Raw genomic sequence first — 18561 nt, forward strand, 5'->3', positions numbered from 1 at the left:
AGAGTTTGATGGGAAATTTACACACCCTTTTTATGTTCGTGTGACTTTAAAATGACTTTGGCTATGTTGCTATAAAGATTAATCACTCATTCACTGAATATAGCAGTACAAGTGACACACTGTTAGAGTTATATATCATGCTATATATAATATGTTATGTTATGTTCCATCTCAAGTATTTTTTTTTTATAACCTCAAGGAGCTTTTCTTAACTATTGCTCATACATTGCCTCCTCTGGTTATACCTTAGTATTTATTTCCATCTAGTGACCACCTTGGAGCATTGCACGCAGTGGCGGTTCTAGACCAATTTGACTGGGGGGGGCAGGCTGGGGCCAGTTATTTTCTGAGGGGGGCCCAATAAATGCAGGACGAAAAAGACAGTATGAAGTAATTGCGCATAAGAAAACAATGCAATACAGTTATTGGTATTTGTTTCATTACACATATTTATTTCAGGAACCTTTTTTAGGATGAGAGCTACTTTCAAAATATAAAACAAGTCGTGAGCTACTTTTACTCCTTTTTGTTGTATTTTGCAGTGTATATATTTAGCACATTTTAACATTATGATATGCTGACCTTTAACCTTGGTGCACTGTTTGGGTCTGTGGGACCCGTTTTCAGTGTTTACTAAAAGAACAATGTATGCAATTTAATTATTTTAACCTGCTTTATTTGGGGGGTGGACCTCACATCCTCTAGGGGGGTCCGGGGGCATGCACCCCCGGGAAGACTTTTTTTTAAATGTTGAAGTTAAATGCATCAATCTGATGCACTTTGAGCACAAAATAAATTTACACTCAGATGAAAGGGAGCTGTATACTTTTCAATAATCCAAACATCTTTAGAATATGATCACAACCAATAACAAACATTTCAACTTGTTTATTCTTATCTTACCTAGTTAGCATTCTTTCTTTTTATTTATGCATATTTTACTAATCACTCCCCTTTTAAACTGTTTTAAATTTGTGTTACTGTCTTATATATTTCTTGCTTTATTTTTTACAACTATATGAAATAGATAAAGGTGTGCTCTCTCTAATGGGTCCGACTAGAATTACAAATATCGTTAGTTCCACCTATTCCGTCAGCCAATAAATCGTTTAATCATAAACTTCTTCTTTTTTTCCCTTTTTTTCAGGGGGGCCACAGGGGGGGTCCAAATGCAGTGTTATGGGGCACTGGCCCCCCCTGCCCCCCCTAGAACCGCCCCTGATTGCACGTTATTATTTTTCTAGATTGCGTTTATCATTTTATATCCAATCCATTGCAAAAGATACACATCATCCTTTGTATGGAATAAGAGTGATACTTGGTTAATTATGTACATTTTAACTGAAAATAAGTGAAACACTGAACGAATTGATTACAACATCACCACTACAAAGTTTGGGTTTAGTTTAAGGTTGATATTTGCTCTTTGATTTGCATTTAATGTCTAGTGGTGATTTTCAACGAGTAAAACTTAAAAGTACTCGTAATTTAATCAAGCATTCCCATTTTAAGATACTTTACACCAATTTCAGAGGGAAATACTGTACTTTTTACTCCACTACACAAGTTACAGAATAACAGTTTGGTCCAAAACATGAAATAGGAACATTTTTGGTTTTTTTTCAACATAGGATGCTACACTTTAATGCATAAAAACATGTTTTTAAATCATGTACGTTTATGAAAAATGTATGATTGGGAATGGACCAATTCTGCATATTGAGTACTTTATCCTTTGAGTACATTCGGATAGTAACTTCTGAACCTAACCTAAAGTGGAGTATGTATACTGTGGTATTACTGCTTATACTTAAGTAAAATATATGGATACTTCTTGCACCAATGTTAATTTCTTCCTTTTTTTAAACTGTGTCCATGTTTCTCCCTTCCTGCCTCCATGAGTCATGTCTGGTTTTGACCACCAGAGGGCGCTAAGTGCCGCTCAGCCCCAGACCATGCCGTCAAACCCCAGTTTCGTAAAGCACCGATTGCCGAGTCATGGATGGGTGTTGTTTAACATGCACGCAACAAGGACAACAGCGCTCACAACATGAGTACAGATTGTAGATGTAAGCGATGACAGAATTATTTCTAGGTATTTCTTATACTCTTCCCAGTCTGTCTCGTTATAATCGGTATTTTGTGTTGAATCTGTGTAGCCGACAAAGCTAACAGCTAGCAGCTAACCTCTTCGAGTGGACTTGTTCAGTAACCTCTGTTACTGACACTGGAGTGTTAGCATCGACTGTGAAGTGGACAGCAAGCTCCTGGTCATTAAGGTAAATATACAGCTAAATAACTATGTGTAGAGCCTCTGAAAGACATGCTTCTCGTGGTGCCTTTTTCTTTGTTAGTTTTTCATTTCTTCATTCAAGATTCAAAGGCTTTATTGTCATATGCAAAGTATCTACAGTGAAGTTAGGGCAATGAACATCTTAAGTCCCAGGCTCCTCCAACAATCACCATGAATATATATTAGACATAATTTAATAAAACATGACCAATTTGCAAGTAATGAACTAAGTGAACTATATTCATGTCAAATACAATACCAGTGAATGCAGGAGTATCATGTCAAATGGAACAAGATAAACAAGAACAGAATGTAAAATGAAATACTGTACAGTGGAATAAATACTGCTTGTGTAGTACATACATTTGTGAGATGCAAACAGATATATCTAAGGAAAATAATGTCTGTTCCTCCACAGCTGCAGCCATGGTGTTCATGCACAGCTACTGCGAAGCCAATTCCTCCATCTCCCAAACCTGGGTGGATGAAGGCATCTCCCCCTGCTTCTACTTCACTCTGGTCCCCACCATCCTGCTCACCATCGCCTTCTTCCTCGGCACCATCCACTGCATATTCTACCAGAAGTATGGCACATCGATGGAACCTAAATTCATCCCTCGCTCCCGTCTCTACGGGTTCCAGCAGTTCGTCTCCGGCCTCCTGCTGCTCCAGTTCCTGGGGTTGATGGTGTGGCGGGCGGCCAGTGGGGGGGAGCTCCCGGGGTACGTGGTGCTGTACGGCTGCTTCTCTGCGCTGGGCTGGGCCTGGTCTATAGCCCTGCTGAGGGTGGAGAGGCGTCGGGCCCTGCTGATGGACCGGACCAGGGGCCACAGTGCGGCCCTGCTGCTGTTCTGGGCCGTGGCTTTCGCTGCTGAGAACCTGGCTTTCGTGTCCTGGTACAGCCCTCACTGGTGGTGGGGGATGGAGAACAATCGGCAACAGGTGAGGAGACGCCACATCAGCTTCACCATATGTTGGAGAAAAGGAGATTTGAGTCACTAATTGTATACTATGTTCAGACTGAATATGATCTATATGTTATGAACTGCATATAGATCCTATCGTTACTTCTTTGCTCTCCTTTGTACCAGCGTGTCACATGTTTTTGGAGTTTATCTACATTGCTATCTATTCAGTTATTTGTTAATTTCTTTCATTATAATGCAATAAATCCCTTTATCACTCCTGTTAATATTTTATATGTCCGATGTTGTGTATTTTAACAGTCCATAATAGGTCAGTTAATTATTCTAGAATAAATGAAGGTGTGTCAGACACTCCTGCTGCTCTGCTAGCTTAGTTCAGGCTGGCATGCAAAACATGCACAACATTGATGTGAGTGAGCAAGAGCCACGTTTTTGCTGAGTCATTGTTCAATCTGACTTTCAGATCCTAAAAGCTACACTGTTAACCAATCATACTGCACCTCCCACTCTGAGTCAGCAACTTCCTGGTTATCTAAGTGTTATGTAAAATGTATTTTTATTATTTAACCTGTCTTTAGTTTTAAATATTGTTTAGCAAAAATGTACTCATACCTCCATAAACTGTGTATACTGTGCTTTACTCAATTGAATGTTAAGCCTTAAACCCCCTTTTTAAAATGAACCTAGAATAAATGTTATTACAGTAACTTTTATGAAAAGACATTGATGTAAATGACTCAGAGGCTTGGCCTATGTGTTTATAAAAGACACATTTAATAGAGTATTTGTATTATAAAAAGCTGTTTCATGCATTGACATCTGTTCAATATCACATGCTGATTAAATGTGTTTTATTTTACCCCCAGGTGCAGTTTGCCCTGTGGCTGCTGCGCTACAGCGGCACCGGGCTGCTCTTCTTCATTGGTCTCAAAGCTCCAGGGTTGCCACGGAAACCGTACATGCTACTGATAAACGAGGATGAGCGGGACGTAGAGACCGGCCAACAGGTAGCACAGACTTAAATCACTTTTATATTGAGCAATTCCTGTGTAGAGCATTTCATATGCTAATTTTGCTCTTTGGTTAGCATTTAATGTCTAGTGGTGGAATTCAACGAGTAAAACTTTAAAGTACTCGTAATTGAATTGAGTATTCCCATTTTAAGATACTTTACACCAATTTCAGAGGGAAATACTGTACTTGTTACCGTTACAGAATAACAGTTTGGTCCAAAACATAAATAATAGAAACATTTTCAACATAGGATGCTACACTTTAATGCATACAAACATATGTTTTACTTTTAACTTTATAATAATAATAATAATTCATTTATTTTATATAGGCGCCTTTCAAGGCTCTCAAGGTCGCCGTACAAACACATAAAAAAACAAGATACACAATACCTAACACCAGCATAAGAAACATAAACAAGACAATGCAACAAATCAAATAAATAAAACAGAGGATGTGTGATGGATAATGATCAGGGTGGATATGCGAGTGTGAAGAGATATGTTTTGAGGCGTGATTTGAAAATGGGGAGAGAGTCAGTGTTGCGGATGTCAGGTGGGAGGGAGTTCCAGAGGCGGGGTGCAGAGCGGCTGAAGGCTCTAGACCCCATGGTGGTTAAACGGAAGGGGGGTGCAGTGAGGCTGAGGGAAGCAGAAGACCTGAGAGTGCGGATGGGTTTATGACTGGATTCTGCATATTGAGTACTTTATCCTTTGAGTACATTCGGATAGTAACTTCTGTACTTAACCTAAAGTGGAGTATGTAGACTGTGGTATTACTACTTATACTTAAGTAAAATATATGAATACTTCTTGCACCAATGTTAATTTCTTCCTTTTTTTCAATCCGTGTCCATGTTTCTCCCTTCCTGCCTCCACATGTCCGGTAGAGTATTTAATATGTTTGTGTATCTCAGAGCCTGCTGGGCGGAGAACCGAACCAGTCCACCTGGCAGGGCTTCACCAAGAAGGCCCGCTTGCTGGTGCCCTACATGTGGCCCAAAGGAAACGTCTTCCTCCAGATGCTGGTCCTCTTCTGTCTCACGCTGCTGGGATTCGAGCGAGCGATTAACGTCTTTGTTCCCATTTACTACAAGAATATTGGTGAGTCATTGGTTTTTATTTCAGAGCTGATGATCCGTAGCTTTAACACAACAAGCTAATGGTGTTATTCCTTTAAATTCAGTTTGATGTCATGCCTCAAGAGCCACATACAACGTACCAATGTTAAAAATAGAGGTGGTAGCTTGCAGACAAAGTTCCTCAGGGTGTGCGATGAGATCAAATAAAAACACGATTCTTGTGATGGCTTCCAAGTTCCTCCCTTACCGTCTTGTCTATCTACCTTATCTTCAAGCCAAATACCTGACTTTTGCTTTTCTCTGGTCTCCTTCTCAGTGAATGAGCTGACTGATGGCAGCAGCTGGAGGACTCTGGCCACCACAGTGTGTATTTATGTCCTGCTGAAGCTGTTGCAGGGCGGCGGTGCAGGTAGGAGCAGCTCAGACGACTCTGCATTGATGTTCTGTCTCTAATCACACTCCAACGTGAGGGTAGTGACGCCGCTCTCTCCTCCTCTTCCCAGGGTCCTCTGGTTTCGTCAGTAACCTGCGCTCCTTCCTGTGGATCCGGGTGCAGCAGTTCACTAACCGCGTGGTGCAGGTGCGTCTCTTCGGCCACCTGCACTCCCTCTCCCTGCGCTGGCACCTGGGCCGCAAAACAGGCGACGTGCTGCGGAGCATCGACCGCGGCACGTCCTCCATCAACAGCCTGCTCAGGTACGAAATAGACCCATTATTTTTCCTTCAATTTGAATGAATAATTGACTTACTGACTCTTTGATGTTCCCTACAGCTACATAGTGTTCAGCATCCTCCCAACCTTCGCAGATATTATCATTTCTATCATCTACTTCATCACGTATTTCAACGCCTGGTTCGGCCTCATCGTGTTCGTCTGCATGGCCCTGTACCTCAGTAAGCTATCTCAAATTCTGTATATTTACTAAAACCGACACATTTTCCCCATAAGGTTTTTTATTGCCTGTTTATATTTCCCCCAGCTCTGACCATCATCATCACTGAGTGGAGGACCAAGTACAGGCGAGAGATGAACCAGCTGGACAACAAAACTAAGACCAAAGCTGTGGACTCCTTGTTGAACTTTGAGACGGTACAACAAACATTTTATAGTCAGTTTGACTCATTAAGATGCCAAATGATTCCAGAAAATGTCAACTTTTTGTTCTTATTTGATCTGTTCCATAGGTGAAATACTACAATGCAGAGAACTATGAGGTCAGCCGCTTTGAGGACGCCATCTTGCAATATCAGGCGAGTGGAGTTTCCATTTAAACATTTAGCCTGCGTTTAGTCATCGCTGTTTTCAGGAAGGAGAGGATTCATTCAATAAAATCCATTTGCAAGTTGATTTTAAATCCAGTATTTTACAATGGGATGATAATCCATTTGATATTCTCACTGCTGTATGTTCAAAACGGCAGATGGCCAAACTCTGAAATATGATTTTTAAGGCAAGATACGTTTCAAAACAAAGACTATAGGAAAACATGGATATACCACTTGTGAATGAAGCTATTGTCATTCCAGAACATTTAATAATCTAGTTCAGTGCTTCTCAAAGTGTGGTCCGTGAGCGCCCCCTAGTGGTCCGTGAGTATATTGGTACAATTTCACATTTGAAATAAATAAATACATTTTAAGTTTTCCGCACTCTCGCGGGAATATCTCCGCAATGGAGCGAGGTTAAGTTTCACTTTCGATTGCATGATATAGCACCGCGCAACACCTTCGTCACACATGTTGCCACTTGTTTGTACCATTTTCAGGCGATTTGTAATCTGTTCTAGAAAAACGATGTGATTTGGGATATTTGTGGAGTTAGTTGGTCCGCGGTCCTTGGTATGAAAAAGTTTGAGAAACACTGATCTAGTTGTTTACCAGCTAATGTGCAGCATATTGGCATCCATTATTACATGTATACCCAGTCCATGCATCCTGGTTCTGAAGGTCTTCCTCCTCCTGTCTTCAGGTGTCGGAGTGGAAGACCCAGGCGTCGCTGGCCTTCCTCAACCAAACCCAGAACCTCATCATCGGGTCGGGCCTGCTGGCCGGCTCCCTGCTCTGCGCCTACTTTGTGACGGAGGGGAAGTTTCAGGTACTAATCACATCCAGGGAAACAATGATATATATTCTTGAATCGTCTTTTACGAATTAGATGGGAAGAATAACAATCATTTTATTCTAGGTTGGAGATTTTGTTCTCTTTGGTAGCTACATCATCCAGCTGTACACCCCCCTCAACTGGTTTGGTACTTACTACAGGTAAGAAGAAAAGTCTTTGAACGCACCGTGCTGAAAACCCATCCATTGTGAAGGTTGTTGTAAACGGTTGGCTCCATTTTCTTCTTCTTCAGAATGATCCAGAACTCTTTCATTGACATGGAGAGCATGTTTGATCTTTTCGAAGAGGACGAAGAGGTACATTTCAGACCGGACCATGCCTGTTTTGTGTTTCCCTGTTTTGTTATCCACCTTTTTGTTTGACATGTTCTGTACTTGCTCTGTCATGCAGGTGAAGGATGTAGTGAATGCAGGAAGTCTTCAATATAAAAAGGGAAAAGTGGAGTTTGAGAACGTTTACTTCAGCTACGTAAACGGGTTGGTTCCCACTCGATATGACGGCATGTTGTTTCATGATGTAATACAGTGTGTGGATGACTTAGTTTGAATGTTCCAACCCTCTTTCTGCACAGCAAGGAGATCCTCAGGGATGTGTCCTTCACCGTGCTTCCAGGACAGACGGTTGCCCTGGTAAGGAACCACTTCATTTCTAAATGATCCACTCACTCTTACAATAAAGTGTGACTGTTGTCTTTTCCTCTGAACCTCCCCAGGTGGGACCGTCCGGCTCAGGGAAGAGCACCATCATGAGACTCATCTTCCGTTTCTATGACGTTCAGGGAGGCTGCATTAGCATCGACGGGCAGGACATATCAAAAGTAAATGAACATGGAAACACAATTACAAGTGCAATTAGGCACAGGATGATCAAAGCATATACTTCTGGAGTTCAAGCAGTGCCTCTGTGATGCATTGATGCATTAACATAATGAGCCTTACATAGTAATCAGACACAGCTTAAATAGCATCACCGGCGCTAAGTAGCAGGTTTAAATGATAAGGCCCCTTGTTATGTTGCTCCTGAGATCACGGAGAGCAATGAAAGCACATTTTACGATGTCTTTAATAAAGCCGTGTGTGACTGAGTGGGTTTACGGGCTCTCGTTGGACTAGTAATGAATACGTCTCATTGTTTTCTCCTCAGGTGAAGCAGGCCTCTCTGCGGTCTCACATCGGCGTGGTTCCCCAGGACACCGTGCTGTTCAACGACACCATCAGGAACAACATCCGCTACGGCCGCATCTCCGCCTTCGACCAGGAGGTGGAGGAGGCGGCCGCCGCGGCTGATATACACGACAAAATCATGACGTTCCCTGAAGGTAACGCAAAGATAATGTAACTGTACAATTTTGCCGTAACAATGTACATTTCCCCTCTGTGATTCAGATTTTTTTCTTCTCTGGCAGGTTATGAAACACAGGTCGGTGAAAGAGGTCTGAAGCTGAGTGGAGGAGAGAAGCAAAGGGTGGCCATCGCCAGAACTATCCTCAAAGCACCACAGATCATACTGCTGGATGAGGTGAGATTACAAAAGAACATTTCAAATAAAGATTGAAGCCTTGGGAAATATTCCTGCAGTCCAAGTTATGTCGATGAATGTCTCTCTGCAGGCCACATCTGCTCTGGACACACAGACAGAACGCAACATCCAGGCCTCGCTGAATAAAGTCTGTGCCAACAGAACAACAGTTGTCGTAGCTCACAGGTAAGAGTTGCACGAGCTGTAGAATTGTTCTGTGTTTTAATTTGTTTCAAAAGGTTGAGTTAACCCCTTCTTCTTTGTTAAAGGTTGTCCACTATAATCGCAGCAGACCAGATTCTGGTTATCAGGGACGGCCGGGTCGCCGAGCGAGGACGGTGAGTGTGAAATGTTCTCACTTTCACCCTCATGATCTCTTTGAACTTGAAGTGACACACCTTCTCTCCCTCCCAGGCACGAGGAGCTGCTGGCTAAGGGAGGCCTGTACGCTGACATGTGGATGAACCAGCAGCAGGCCCTGGACTGCGACTCCTCCTCAGACACAGAAGCCAAAGACCTCAAGTCTGAGAAAATGCAGCCGCCGTCCACCTCTGTAGACCACCACGGTCACTGAATGTGCTTCTGAGCTTTTGTTACTTTTGTGAGTCAAACTGAAAGTGGACTTGAGAGTAGAGAAGGTGCCTTAACCAAACTGAGGCGGCGCACATAATCTGGTGGTGTCCAAATGACTTTTATACCCCTAAAAGGTACAATTGTTATAAAAGAAATCCGTCCTGAATTATTATTTCAAAACGTAATGAAAAGTAGTGCATTAAGACCCACGCATTCATCAGGGTAACTCTCAGTGGTTCAATGTTTAGCAAATTTCTTTAAAGATATTATTACATTTAAAAGACCTCCTGCCATCTTTTAACATTGTCTTTATTTTTATATGTTAGACATGACTTTTGTCGGTTTATGCTGACTAATTTAAAACATATTTTCTTAATCTAAGTCCTGATATGCACTATTTAAAGATATAAAGGGAGAGGTGCAAGAAATAGGGATGAATGACAATGGGTATGTAAATGAACTGTCAATTGGGAATGTATTCAGCTTTGTTTTTATTTATTATATCTGAGCTCTGCTGTTATTTAAATGTAAGTGAGTGATACTTTTTGTATGTGCAAGCGTCTTTATACTCTTGATCAGTAAGCTAAAGTGAAGTGTGTTGCTCGTCTTAAGGGTTAAGGAATATTGAACATTAAATAACCTGTGATTTCTTTTTTTAAAGAACTGACTTTAGACTGGCTCATTTACATATAAAGTGGTGCAGACAATAAGAGCCGGCACATGGATATTAAACCTCAGATATCCGTCATAGCTGCTTCTTCTGCATAAAGTCAAATGATCTGCTGTGAAAAAGATCAAACTTAATAGATAATGCACTTATAATACCAACCATTATTTTCACTTCATGTACACAATTTCTAAATAAGAATTTGCAATGTTGTATATCTTTGTGACATAAGGTATTGCTCATTTGACTTGTAAAAAATAAAAGTTGTTTTCCATGTATTCCAGCCTGTGAAATGTACCAGTTATTTTAGGAATAACCCTCAGACCTTTTGCATTTAATTGAATATGCTATTCCATGCACACTTAATGTAAGTAATATCCTACTTTTAAATGTTGATTGCTGTAATTAGCCCTTTCTAGTGTGTATTTGACAGATAGTCTTCAGATATCTCCCTGTCAATATGTGTGGCTGTATCTCCACAAGATGGCGGCATTGCTCGACGCTGCCTCTGTGTCCCGGGTCGGGGCGTGTTGCTATTCGGGCTCTCCTTGTCAGACGGACGGAGGCCAAAACAGTCGTCTCTTCAACATTCAGTGGACTAATGTATAATCTATAGTAAATATGGATTTCGACGCTTTATTCAACGAGAAGACATTTCAGTTCTCGGACTTCCAGGAGTTTACGGTATGTTGTCGAGTAGCTCGGTCAACAAAGTACGGAAGCTAAAGCTAGGCGCATTAGTTTCTGTCAGCTGGTAACATTGTGTTCCTCATAATACACTGACCGGGGACATTAGGTAACATAGCTGTGATTTAGTTTGATTAAATTGTTTCTTATTCCACCTGAACAATGTGTCGTTTAAAAACATTCATAAAAAGACCAAGCTCTAAACGACAGCACTTTGTTAGCTACTGTCATTTTGCGCCTGTTGACAATCGACAGGCCTAGCGTTAGCTTAGCATAGAGCTAATGTTAAACAATATGGCGTATGGGCCACACTTCCTGTAAACATGTGGGTATAACGAGAACTGGGTAAAGATAAATAAGATAAGATGTACTTTATTGATCCCAAATTGAGACACGTTTTCGTAACAGCAGCAGGTTAAAATAAGGCTTTGCACATCATTTGAGAAATAAAAAGATTAGAAAGTAAACAAACATCAAATATAAACGTCTCTAAATAGACAATATAACAGAACTATAAAGTAAAATACATACTAGTTGACTGTGACGGATACAAATCTGTAGACTTATTGTCAAATAAACACTACGAAGGGCCAATTACAGCTAACAAAATGTAAAAGTAGGATGTTATTTACTCTTGAGTGTTTTAATTAACTTTACTAATATTCTACCTGTTTAACGTTAGTTCCCCTAATCATTGCTTTTTGTAATGTCCATGCTGTTGTGTTGCAGTTCCTTCCTGGACACCAGAGGCTGACAGACAGAGTGAGGAAGCGCCTGTACTATGGTCTGGACAAAGACATCTCTTTAGATGCCCTCTCTTGCCCTGTTACAGGTGAGTTAAATATGAGCTTTTTAACAATGTTGGTACATAACTGACTCAGCTCCTCTCTGGCACACCTCCATAATAAATACTTCCGGTACAAGGGTTTGGCAGATTTGCTATAATCAATGTCAGGACATCTGTGAAGTTGTTGCGACATGTACACAATACATTAAAAACTCAAATAGATTGTGATAGTACACGAGGTGGAAGAAGTATCGAAAAGGATTCACTTTAAAAGTAGCAATACTACAGTGTAGAAATACTCGTCTACAGTTAAAGTATTAGCATCCAATTATACTTAAAGTATCAAAAGTACTCACAATGCTGAATGGCCAACTTAAGTACTATATATTATAATTATTGGTGCATTAATGTGTTCGTCACTTCAATGTTCCACTAAAAGAAAGTGGGGTTTATTTGATTTATCTACAACTAGGTAGCTTAATGTTTATACTTTATATTTGTGTATTAAGAACCCAAATTGACAAAGTAACTAGTCACTAAATGTGTAAAAACATACCTCCATTTATTTATTTTTTACTTAAGAACAATACTTCCATAAATGTAGTTAGTTATATTCCACCACTGTTGTGTTAACTTTGTCTTCATACTCTCTGCGATGCCAGATATCGCTGTGGAAATCTTCCAGAAGTCTGCCCCAAGCCCCATCAGAAAGCTCCAGAAGAAATATGCGGCACATGTTTCCAGGTTTGTCCTTCTATGCATCGATGGTGCCTTGCTACAGGCAGTGAGTGTGGCCCTGCGCCAGTCAAACCTCGTAAAAACGTTTCTATTTTCTGCTGCAGGGAAGCTTGCATCTCTCCGTGTGCCATGATGCTGGCTCTTGTTTACATTGAAAGGCTCCGACATAGAAACCCTGAATACCTACAAAAGATCTCCTCCTCTGACCTCTTCCTGATCTCCATGGTATGTGTGTTGGAGTCATGGGTCAATCCAAATGTGTCACTGTGATATCTGGCATGGGCACTGCTCATTTCAGAATGGAGTTTAATACGTGCTGTTGTCATTCTACTTCTGTTATCTTGAATTAATCATGTAAATAGGATAATGCATTAACAAATCTCTCTGAATAAGATGGTTGCCAGCAAGTACCTGTATGACGAAGGTGAGGAAGAAGAGGTTTTCAACGACGAGTGGGGAGCAGCTGGGAAGTTGGACGTGAAAACGGTCAATAACCTGGAGATGAACTTCTTGAATGCCATCGTGAGTGTGTTGGCATTTCTATGTGGTGTTTACGTGCATGTGTGGGTCAAGTCCTCCGTCTCAACCATTGTGTAATATCTTATAGGAGTGGAGCCTCTTCACGGAGCCAAATGACTTATTTGATATACTAAGTCAAGTGGAAACCAGGTTGGTAGTCTTCTCTTTCAACCTGCGCTACAGTTTTGACATTATACACAGTTGTTCTTGAGTCAAGCAATCCTACATGTAAAACAAAACATGAGAAAGTAGATTTTTTTGAAAGCACTGTTTCTGGCGTAACCAGTATTTCTGTATCCGCAGCATTGCAGAGCGGCAGGGAATGAAGCGCGGCTGGTTCACCTACACCGACCTCTGTGTGCTTCTGGAACAATCAGCCTGGAGCCAAGCCCTCGCAGCCATCTGCCAGCACTTCACCAAGGTGGGAGGGAGTTTGTTTCAAAGCAGCCGGGGTGATATGTATGCTTGAGATGTTTCAGGTGTATCGTAAATCCGTATTGATTCTATCTCCAGGTGTCCTGTATGCTCGGCCTGGTGTATCTGACCAGTGTTGCCGGGCTCATCGCCACCAGCGCCGTGCTGCACCAGCTCAGTCTCTCCAGGAGCGGACAGGCCCAGCGTCCAGCTGACATTATCCCAGACCTCAAGACCCCCGACCTCAATGAGAAAGCTTCTCCTGCCGCCCCGCGCCTCCCCTGTTGTGTTCCCGCTAACAAGAGTGAGAACCGTCAGACCGGAACACTTGGAATCAACCAGGAAGAAGAGCACAGTCCACCACCTGTTACCTCCCAGACGTCAGTGTTGTGTCTCTGGGGGTCCCTCCTCGCCTCAATGGGTCACATACATCCTGAAACTGATCCTGGTCCTCCCCAGACCTGGTCTCCTGTCTCCTTCTTCTGTCCCGGCTGTCTGGCGTCCCTTCCTCGTCTCGAGTGCGGGCTTAGAAACACCTCAACAGTCTTTACTCACGGCCCCCTTGATAACCATGCGTCGTGGCTCCTTGGGGGGGCCGGGTCAGGTCTGAACTCTCGCCTGTTTCCCCCTCTACAGCTGGGACCCTGTCGCCCTGCAGAGACTATGCTGCCTGTCGATAAAGCTCAAGCTCTGCTCATGCCCGGGTAGTGACAGGAAACATGGCTGCTGTGGACCTGTGGTGACGGACTCTGGAAATGAAACCAGCATTCTACTCATGACTGTTTGACGTCAGGTTTTTGTTTACTTTTCCAGATCTAGAATACAGGTGCAAAGGAGAGAGGTATGAGGCACAGTAGGAGTGAGGTGGTGGAAGTTCACTTACAGCATAGCACTGCAGAATACATTTGCCATAAGTAAAATGCCATAGTGTTCTCTTAGTTCTCTGCAACTGGTTTTAAATGCAGGAGAGTTTGTTTTTCATTGGCTGCAACCAAACTGTTTTGCTAAGCTTTTTAATATTGTTTGGAAGTTCAGATCTGCCAGGTGGTGACACAGGGCCTTTGTGATGGGTGTGGTATTTTGAGTTATTATATTACAGCTGAAATATTATATTAAGGCTGCTTGTTACTAGGCAAGTTCATGGAAGTGTTCGGAGGTTTCGCAGCGTATCTGAAAGTTGAGTTGTTATTTTAAATTTGCTCCGTGAGAAGAAGGGATTAAAGCAGTTTACTTTTGCTTATCCATATTTGCCTAGTTTTACCATCTATTTGTCATGTATGCAACGGGAGCTTTACATCAAACACTGATTTTATAAACCAGATTTGACTTAGTTTGTAAAACAAATTGTCTCCCATCTTTAAACTCTCCCCTTTTATTCAAGAGGAAGCGTCAAAGAAAGGGAAAAGACCATTTGAATGCAACGTCTCCATACCTCAGTGTACCTTATTCTGGTCATTTATAGCGTGTAAACCTTCCAGATTCTATATAGCAACAGGATGTCACACAACCTTAATGCCATGTGTAACAGGGTCATGTAGCCACATTTAAGAGATTAGCCTACATGGGAAAAGTGTATACATACGATGGGTTTCATGGACGCAATGTCTGCCGGGTGCTTCTGAAGATAACATTTTGAATAGAACGTTACAAGCTAGCAGAAGTGTTTCTCTGTTGATGCAGTCTGAACTTTGCACATCTGGCTCCATTTTCACTGCAAGAGGACATTTCACTCCGCTATAACAGCAGTGTGTGTATTTTGAACACCGGAGGAAAATGTGAAGAATCCGTTTTGTTTTCATGTACAGTTATACACGGTCCCCAGGACATTCACTTTGTAATTGATACTTCGATAAAATCGCTCTGGACATCGGAATTTGATACAGCACGAAGTCCTTTAATTTTGTACATGGTGTAAAATGCAAATATTGTACAAATCTGTAGAAATAATAAAGGATGCATTTCTTTGGGACATTTGTGAATCATCTTTTAACAACATTGTCATCTGAGATCACAAGAGATAACATTTCAAGGATTAATCTTATGCCAGAAGCTCCATCTTGGAGGGTGTGCTACTCTCTGCTTAAGCCAGTAAAAGGTGGCACATTTTGGGATATGAGATGACAGGCCAATGCATTCCTGATGTGTCTTAAGCAGATGTCCTGTTTTGGCAGAACAGTCGTCGTCCCTCCCCCTTGAGCCTGTGCCATGTTATTGTGCCCCTCCCATCCACGCCTGGCCGGAAACATACCACTTGAGAGTTCCTAATATAGACCCGACTGCTTTGGAGGAAAGGGTAACAAACCGACCGGAGCCACCAGCCGTTAACGCTTCGCTGCTTTGACATCAACTTTTTCATGGAAACACAACAGAAATATGGAGCCTACCTCACAGGTGAGATACTCGGGTTGAATACAAGACAAGTGTTTGTGGTGTTATTAAAACAAGGGAAACTATTCTGTCAAAGTCTTTTGAATGTTACGCTTGCTCTGTTGTAGGTGTCACTCCCAGAAAAGGAAGTAAAGAAACAAGGTAGGATTACAACCATGTGTGTTTCCATTTTGTCTGTACACATGCATATGGATCATGCTGTTTGTAGCCATGTGTGTCCATGTTCAGATCAGGACTTTCAATGTGTGCTTTCTCGCAGAGGCTGACGGCACAGTCTACATGAATTTCATGAAAAGTCACAGCTGCTACGATGCCATTCCAACCAGCTGTAAACTGGTCATATTTGATACCAAACTACAAGTAAGAAGATTTTGAACATGCTGACATACATAGGAGGTTACATCCTCCCTCTGAGTGTGTGAATGTGTGACTTCCACAGGTGAAGAAGGCCTTCTATGCACTGGTGGCAAACGGCTTGAGGGCGGCACCTTTATGGGACAGCAAGTTACAGAGATTTGTGGGTAAGATGAGGACAAATTGCAAAGTATAGGTCAGTGGGAATTGAAACATAAATCCTTTCCTCTCACAGGTATGCTGACCATTACAGATTTCATCAACATCCTGCATTGCTATTACAAGTCCCCCTTGGTGAGCATGGATTTGAAACACCGTGAATATCATAACGTTTGAATGAACACGTTCAGTGCATGCAGTACAACTCAGTGTTAAATGTTAACATTTTACAGTATGTTTAGTTCTATATTTGTATTGACCTTCTTGAGGTGTGGTGAGTGATTCATATCTTGACTTCTGGGTTTCCCTTTTGAAGGTTCAAATGTACGAGCTGGAGAGCCACAAGATTGAGACATGGAGAGGTGATTCATTTTAAAGTAAATAACCACGACTCAGTGATGCGTCTGCACACCGTCTCTGTAAATCTACAGCGCTCTCTCTTTACTCTTCTGTCTAGATGTCCACTTGCAGTGTTTCAATCGCTTCCTCATTCACACCACTCCAGAAGCCAGGTGATAACCAGATCTTTGAAACTATTGTAATTCTCTTGGTTCTAGATGAATTGATGTCAAATGTATCCTCTACGCCTTTCCTCTTAGTCTTTTTGATGCCATCTATTCGTTACTGAAGAATAAGATCCACAGGCTGCCAGTCATCGACCCAGTGTCTGGAAATGTCTTGCACATCCTCACCCACAAAAGAATCCTCAAGTTCCTCCATATATTTGTGAGCGAGCACATGATTTTTTACTTACATTAAACCTGGTTTATTTATTTGTTGCATGCATTCATGCTCTTCTTCTATGGTGTTTTAGGGGAAAACAGTTCCAAAGCCTGCTTTCATTGGAAGGCAGATCCAGGAGCTGAGGATTGGGACATTTACTAACATCGCCACTGTTCAGCAAACTGCCACGCTGTTCGATGCCCTCTCCATTTTTGTGAAGAGACGGGTGTCTGCACTACCTGTGGTGGATGAACAAGGTATTATAGGGCTTTATTTATTTGTATAACTGGGTATTAGAGTTAAATACATTAAGGAAATCCTGAACAGCTGTCAATATTTTGTTTCTCAGGCAGAGTGGTGTCTCTCTACTCAAGATTTGATGTGATTGTAAGTAATCCGACGGCTCTATTTCTGATCTCAAAGTGCAATACCCTAAAGTGTACTATTTTAAAATATCGTATCATTGTTTGCTGACATTTTGTTTACTCTGTGGTAGAATATAGCAGCCCAGAAGATTTACAACAATCTGGACATGCCTATGCACGAGGTTGTTCGCAGGCGCTCATGTTTTGTTGAAGGAGTGATTAAATGCTACCCTTATGAAACCTTGGAAATCATCCTAGATCGTATAGTCAAAGCTGAGGTAGATATTATCTTCAAAAGACTGTGTTCTGAAATATTTATCATGAAATAAAAAATAATGAATTCCCATCCTAACCCCAGGTCCATCGGCTGGTTCTGGTGGACAGGTCTGACGTGGTGAGGGGCATCATCTCTCTGTCCGACCTGCTGCAGGCCATGGTGCTCTCCCCTGCAGGTATTAATGCCCTTTATTCCTAGCACCAGGGGCCAGAGGGGCCGTCTCCCCTTTACCAGCTGTGTAGACTTGAGCCCTGGAAGCGTATCCAGCCAGGTAGGCTCTCGAGCCTTTTACCCAAACCAACCCCCCCTTTTATACTGTTGCCTTACAAGCATCCAGAAGCCTTTACCACTGCTTTTATTGTTAATTAACAGAACATCTAATGGTGCTTTTACATCCACTCCAAACACAGACATGCATGTGCTCTGACTGATGCCTTGCAAGCAAATATCATTTTTCAGGAAACCCACAGAAATGGCTTTTGCTCATTTCTTTCAGAAATCTATGTGTGACTGAAATGAGAGATCACATGGGACGATGAGCTGTTGTTTACACAAAGATTTCTTTCATGATCTGTGTGCTGTGTTCAGGTAACAACAAAGGACAGTGAGCTGACCTTGATACTACGACTCTCTATAGGTCTCCAGCATGATGTCAATTTTGGCTGCATTTGATCAAATTGATCAATATGTTTTTATTTCTGTAATAAACATTTGTATCAAAACTTGCTGTTGTGCCTTTTCTATTCATATACAATGAGTAATAGGTATTGCAGAAGGAAAAGTAGCTGCAGCAGAAGTGATAGGGTGTGCTTGTTAAGGAGAGCTTTTGCAGTTTTGAAGTGTCCTAACCTTTATGCTTGGGCTTATGCTTCTCGATGGCTTTGGCCCGTTCCGTCTCAGTCAACAAGGAAACACGTGACTATGTTTTGTTTTTTTCTCGTCCGTGACGGGCCTTG

General features: G+C 41.9%; 3 protein-coding genes across 3 annotated transcripts; all 3 read left to right on the forward strand.

Moving 5' to 3' along the window:
* The first annotated feature begins 1934 nt into the window (after positions 1–1934).
* abcb6a (ATP-binding cassette, sub-family B (MDR/TAP), member 6a) lies at positions 1935–10477 on the forward strand. The gene is made up of 21 exons (XM_034217375.1): positions 1935–2069; positions 2160–2279; positions 2712–3235; positions 4086–4226; positions 5150–5336; positions 5631–5723; positions 5818–6010; positions 6087–6208; positions 6295–6404; positions 6500–6565; positions 7284–7409; positions 7500–7576; positions 7669–7732; positions 7827–7912; positions 8008–8065; positions 8149–8253; positions 8580–8754; positions 8842–8954; positions 9046–9140; positions 9224–9292; positions 9369–10477. Exons 3-21 carry the CDS (start codon positions 2720–2722, stop codon positions 9526–9528), a joined length of 2556 nt encoding a protein of 851 aa, XP_034073266.1. The 5' UTR covers positions 1935–2069; positions 2160–2279; positions 2712–2719; the 3' UTR covers positions 9529–10477.
* A 232-nt stretch (positions 10478–10709) lies between these two features.
* Positions 10710–15308, forward strand: cnppd1 (cyclin Pas1/PHO80 domain containing 1). The gene is made up of 8 exons (XM_034217331.1): positions 10710–10878; positions 11611–11713; positions 12331–12412; positions 12511–12631; positions 12800–12928; positions 13014–13075; positions 13229–13346; positions 13439–15308. The coding sequence occupies exons 1-8, from the start codon at positions 10816–10818 to the stop codon at positions 14045–14047; spliced, it is 1287 nt and encodes a 428-aa protein (XP_034073222.1). The 5' UTR covers positions 10710–10815; the 3' UTR covers positions 14048–15308.
* A 119-nt stretch (positions 15309–15427) lies between these two features.
* prkag3a (protein kinase, AMP-activated, gamma 3a non-catalytic subunit) lies at positions 15428–18327 on the forward strand. The gene is made up of 12 exons (XM_034217332.1): positions 15428–15730; positions 15835–15868; positions 15987–16087; positions 16167–16248; positions 16317–16375; positions 16557–16602; positions 16698–16752; positions 16840–16966; positions 17055–17220; positions 17313–17350; positions 17460–17606; positions 17687–18327. Exons 1-12 carry the CDS (start codon positions 15713–15715, stop codon positions 17801–17803), a joined length of 990 nt encoding a protein of 329 aa, XP_034073223.1. The 5' UTR covers positions 15428–15712; the 3' UTR covers positions 17804–18327.
* Positions 18328–18561: the final 234 nt, after the last annotated feature.

This window comes from Gymnodraco acuticeps, unplaced genomic scaffold (assembly GCF_902827175.1).
Source record: "Gymnodraco acuticeps unplaced genomic scaffold, fGymAcu1.1, whole genome shotgun sequence".
Lineage (NCBI taxonomy): Eukaryota > Metazoa > Chordata > Actinopteri > Perciformes > Bathydraconidae > Gymnodraco > Gymnodraco acuticeps.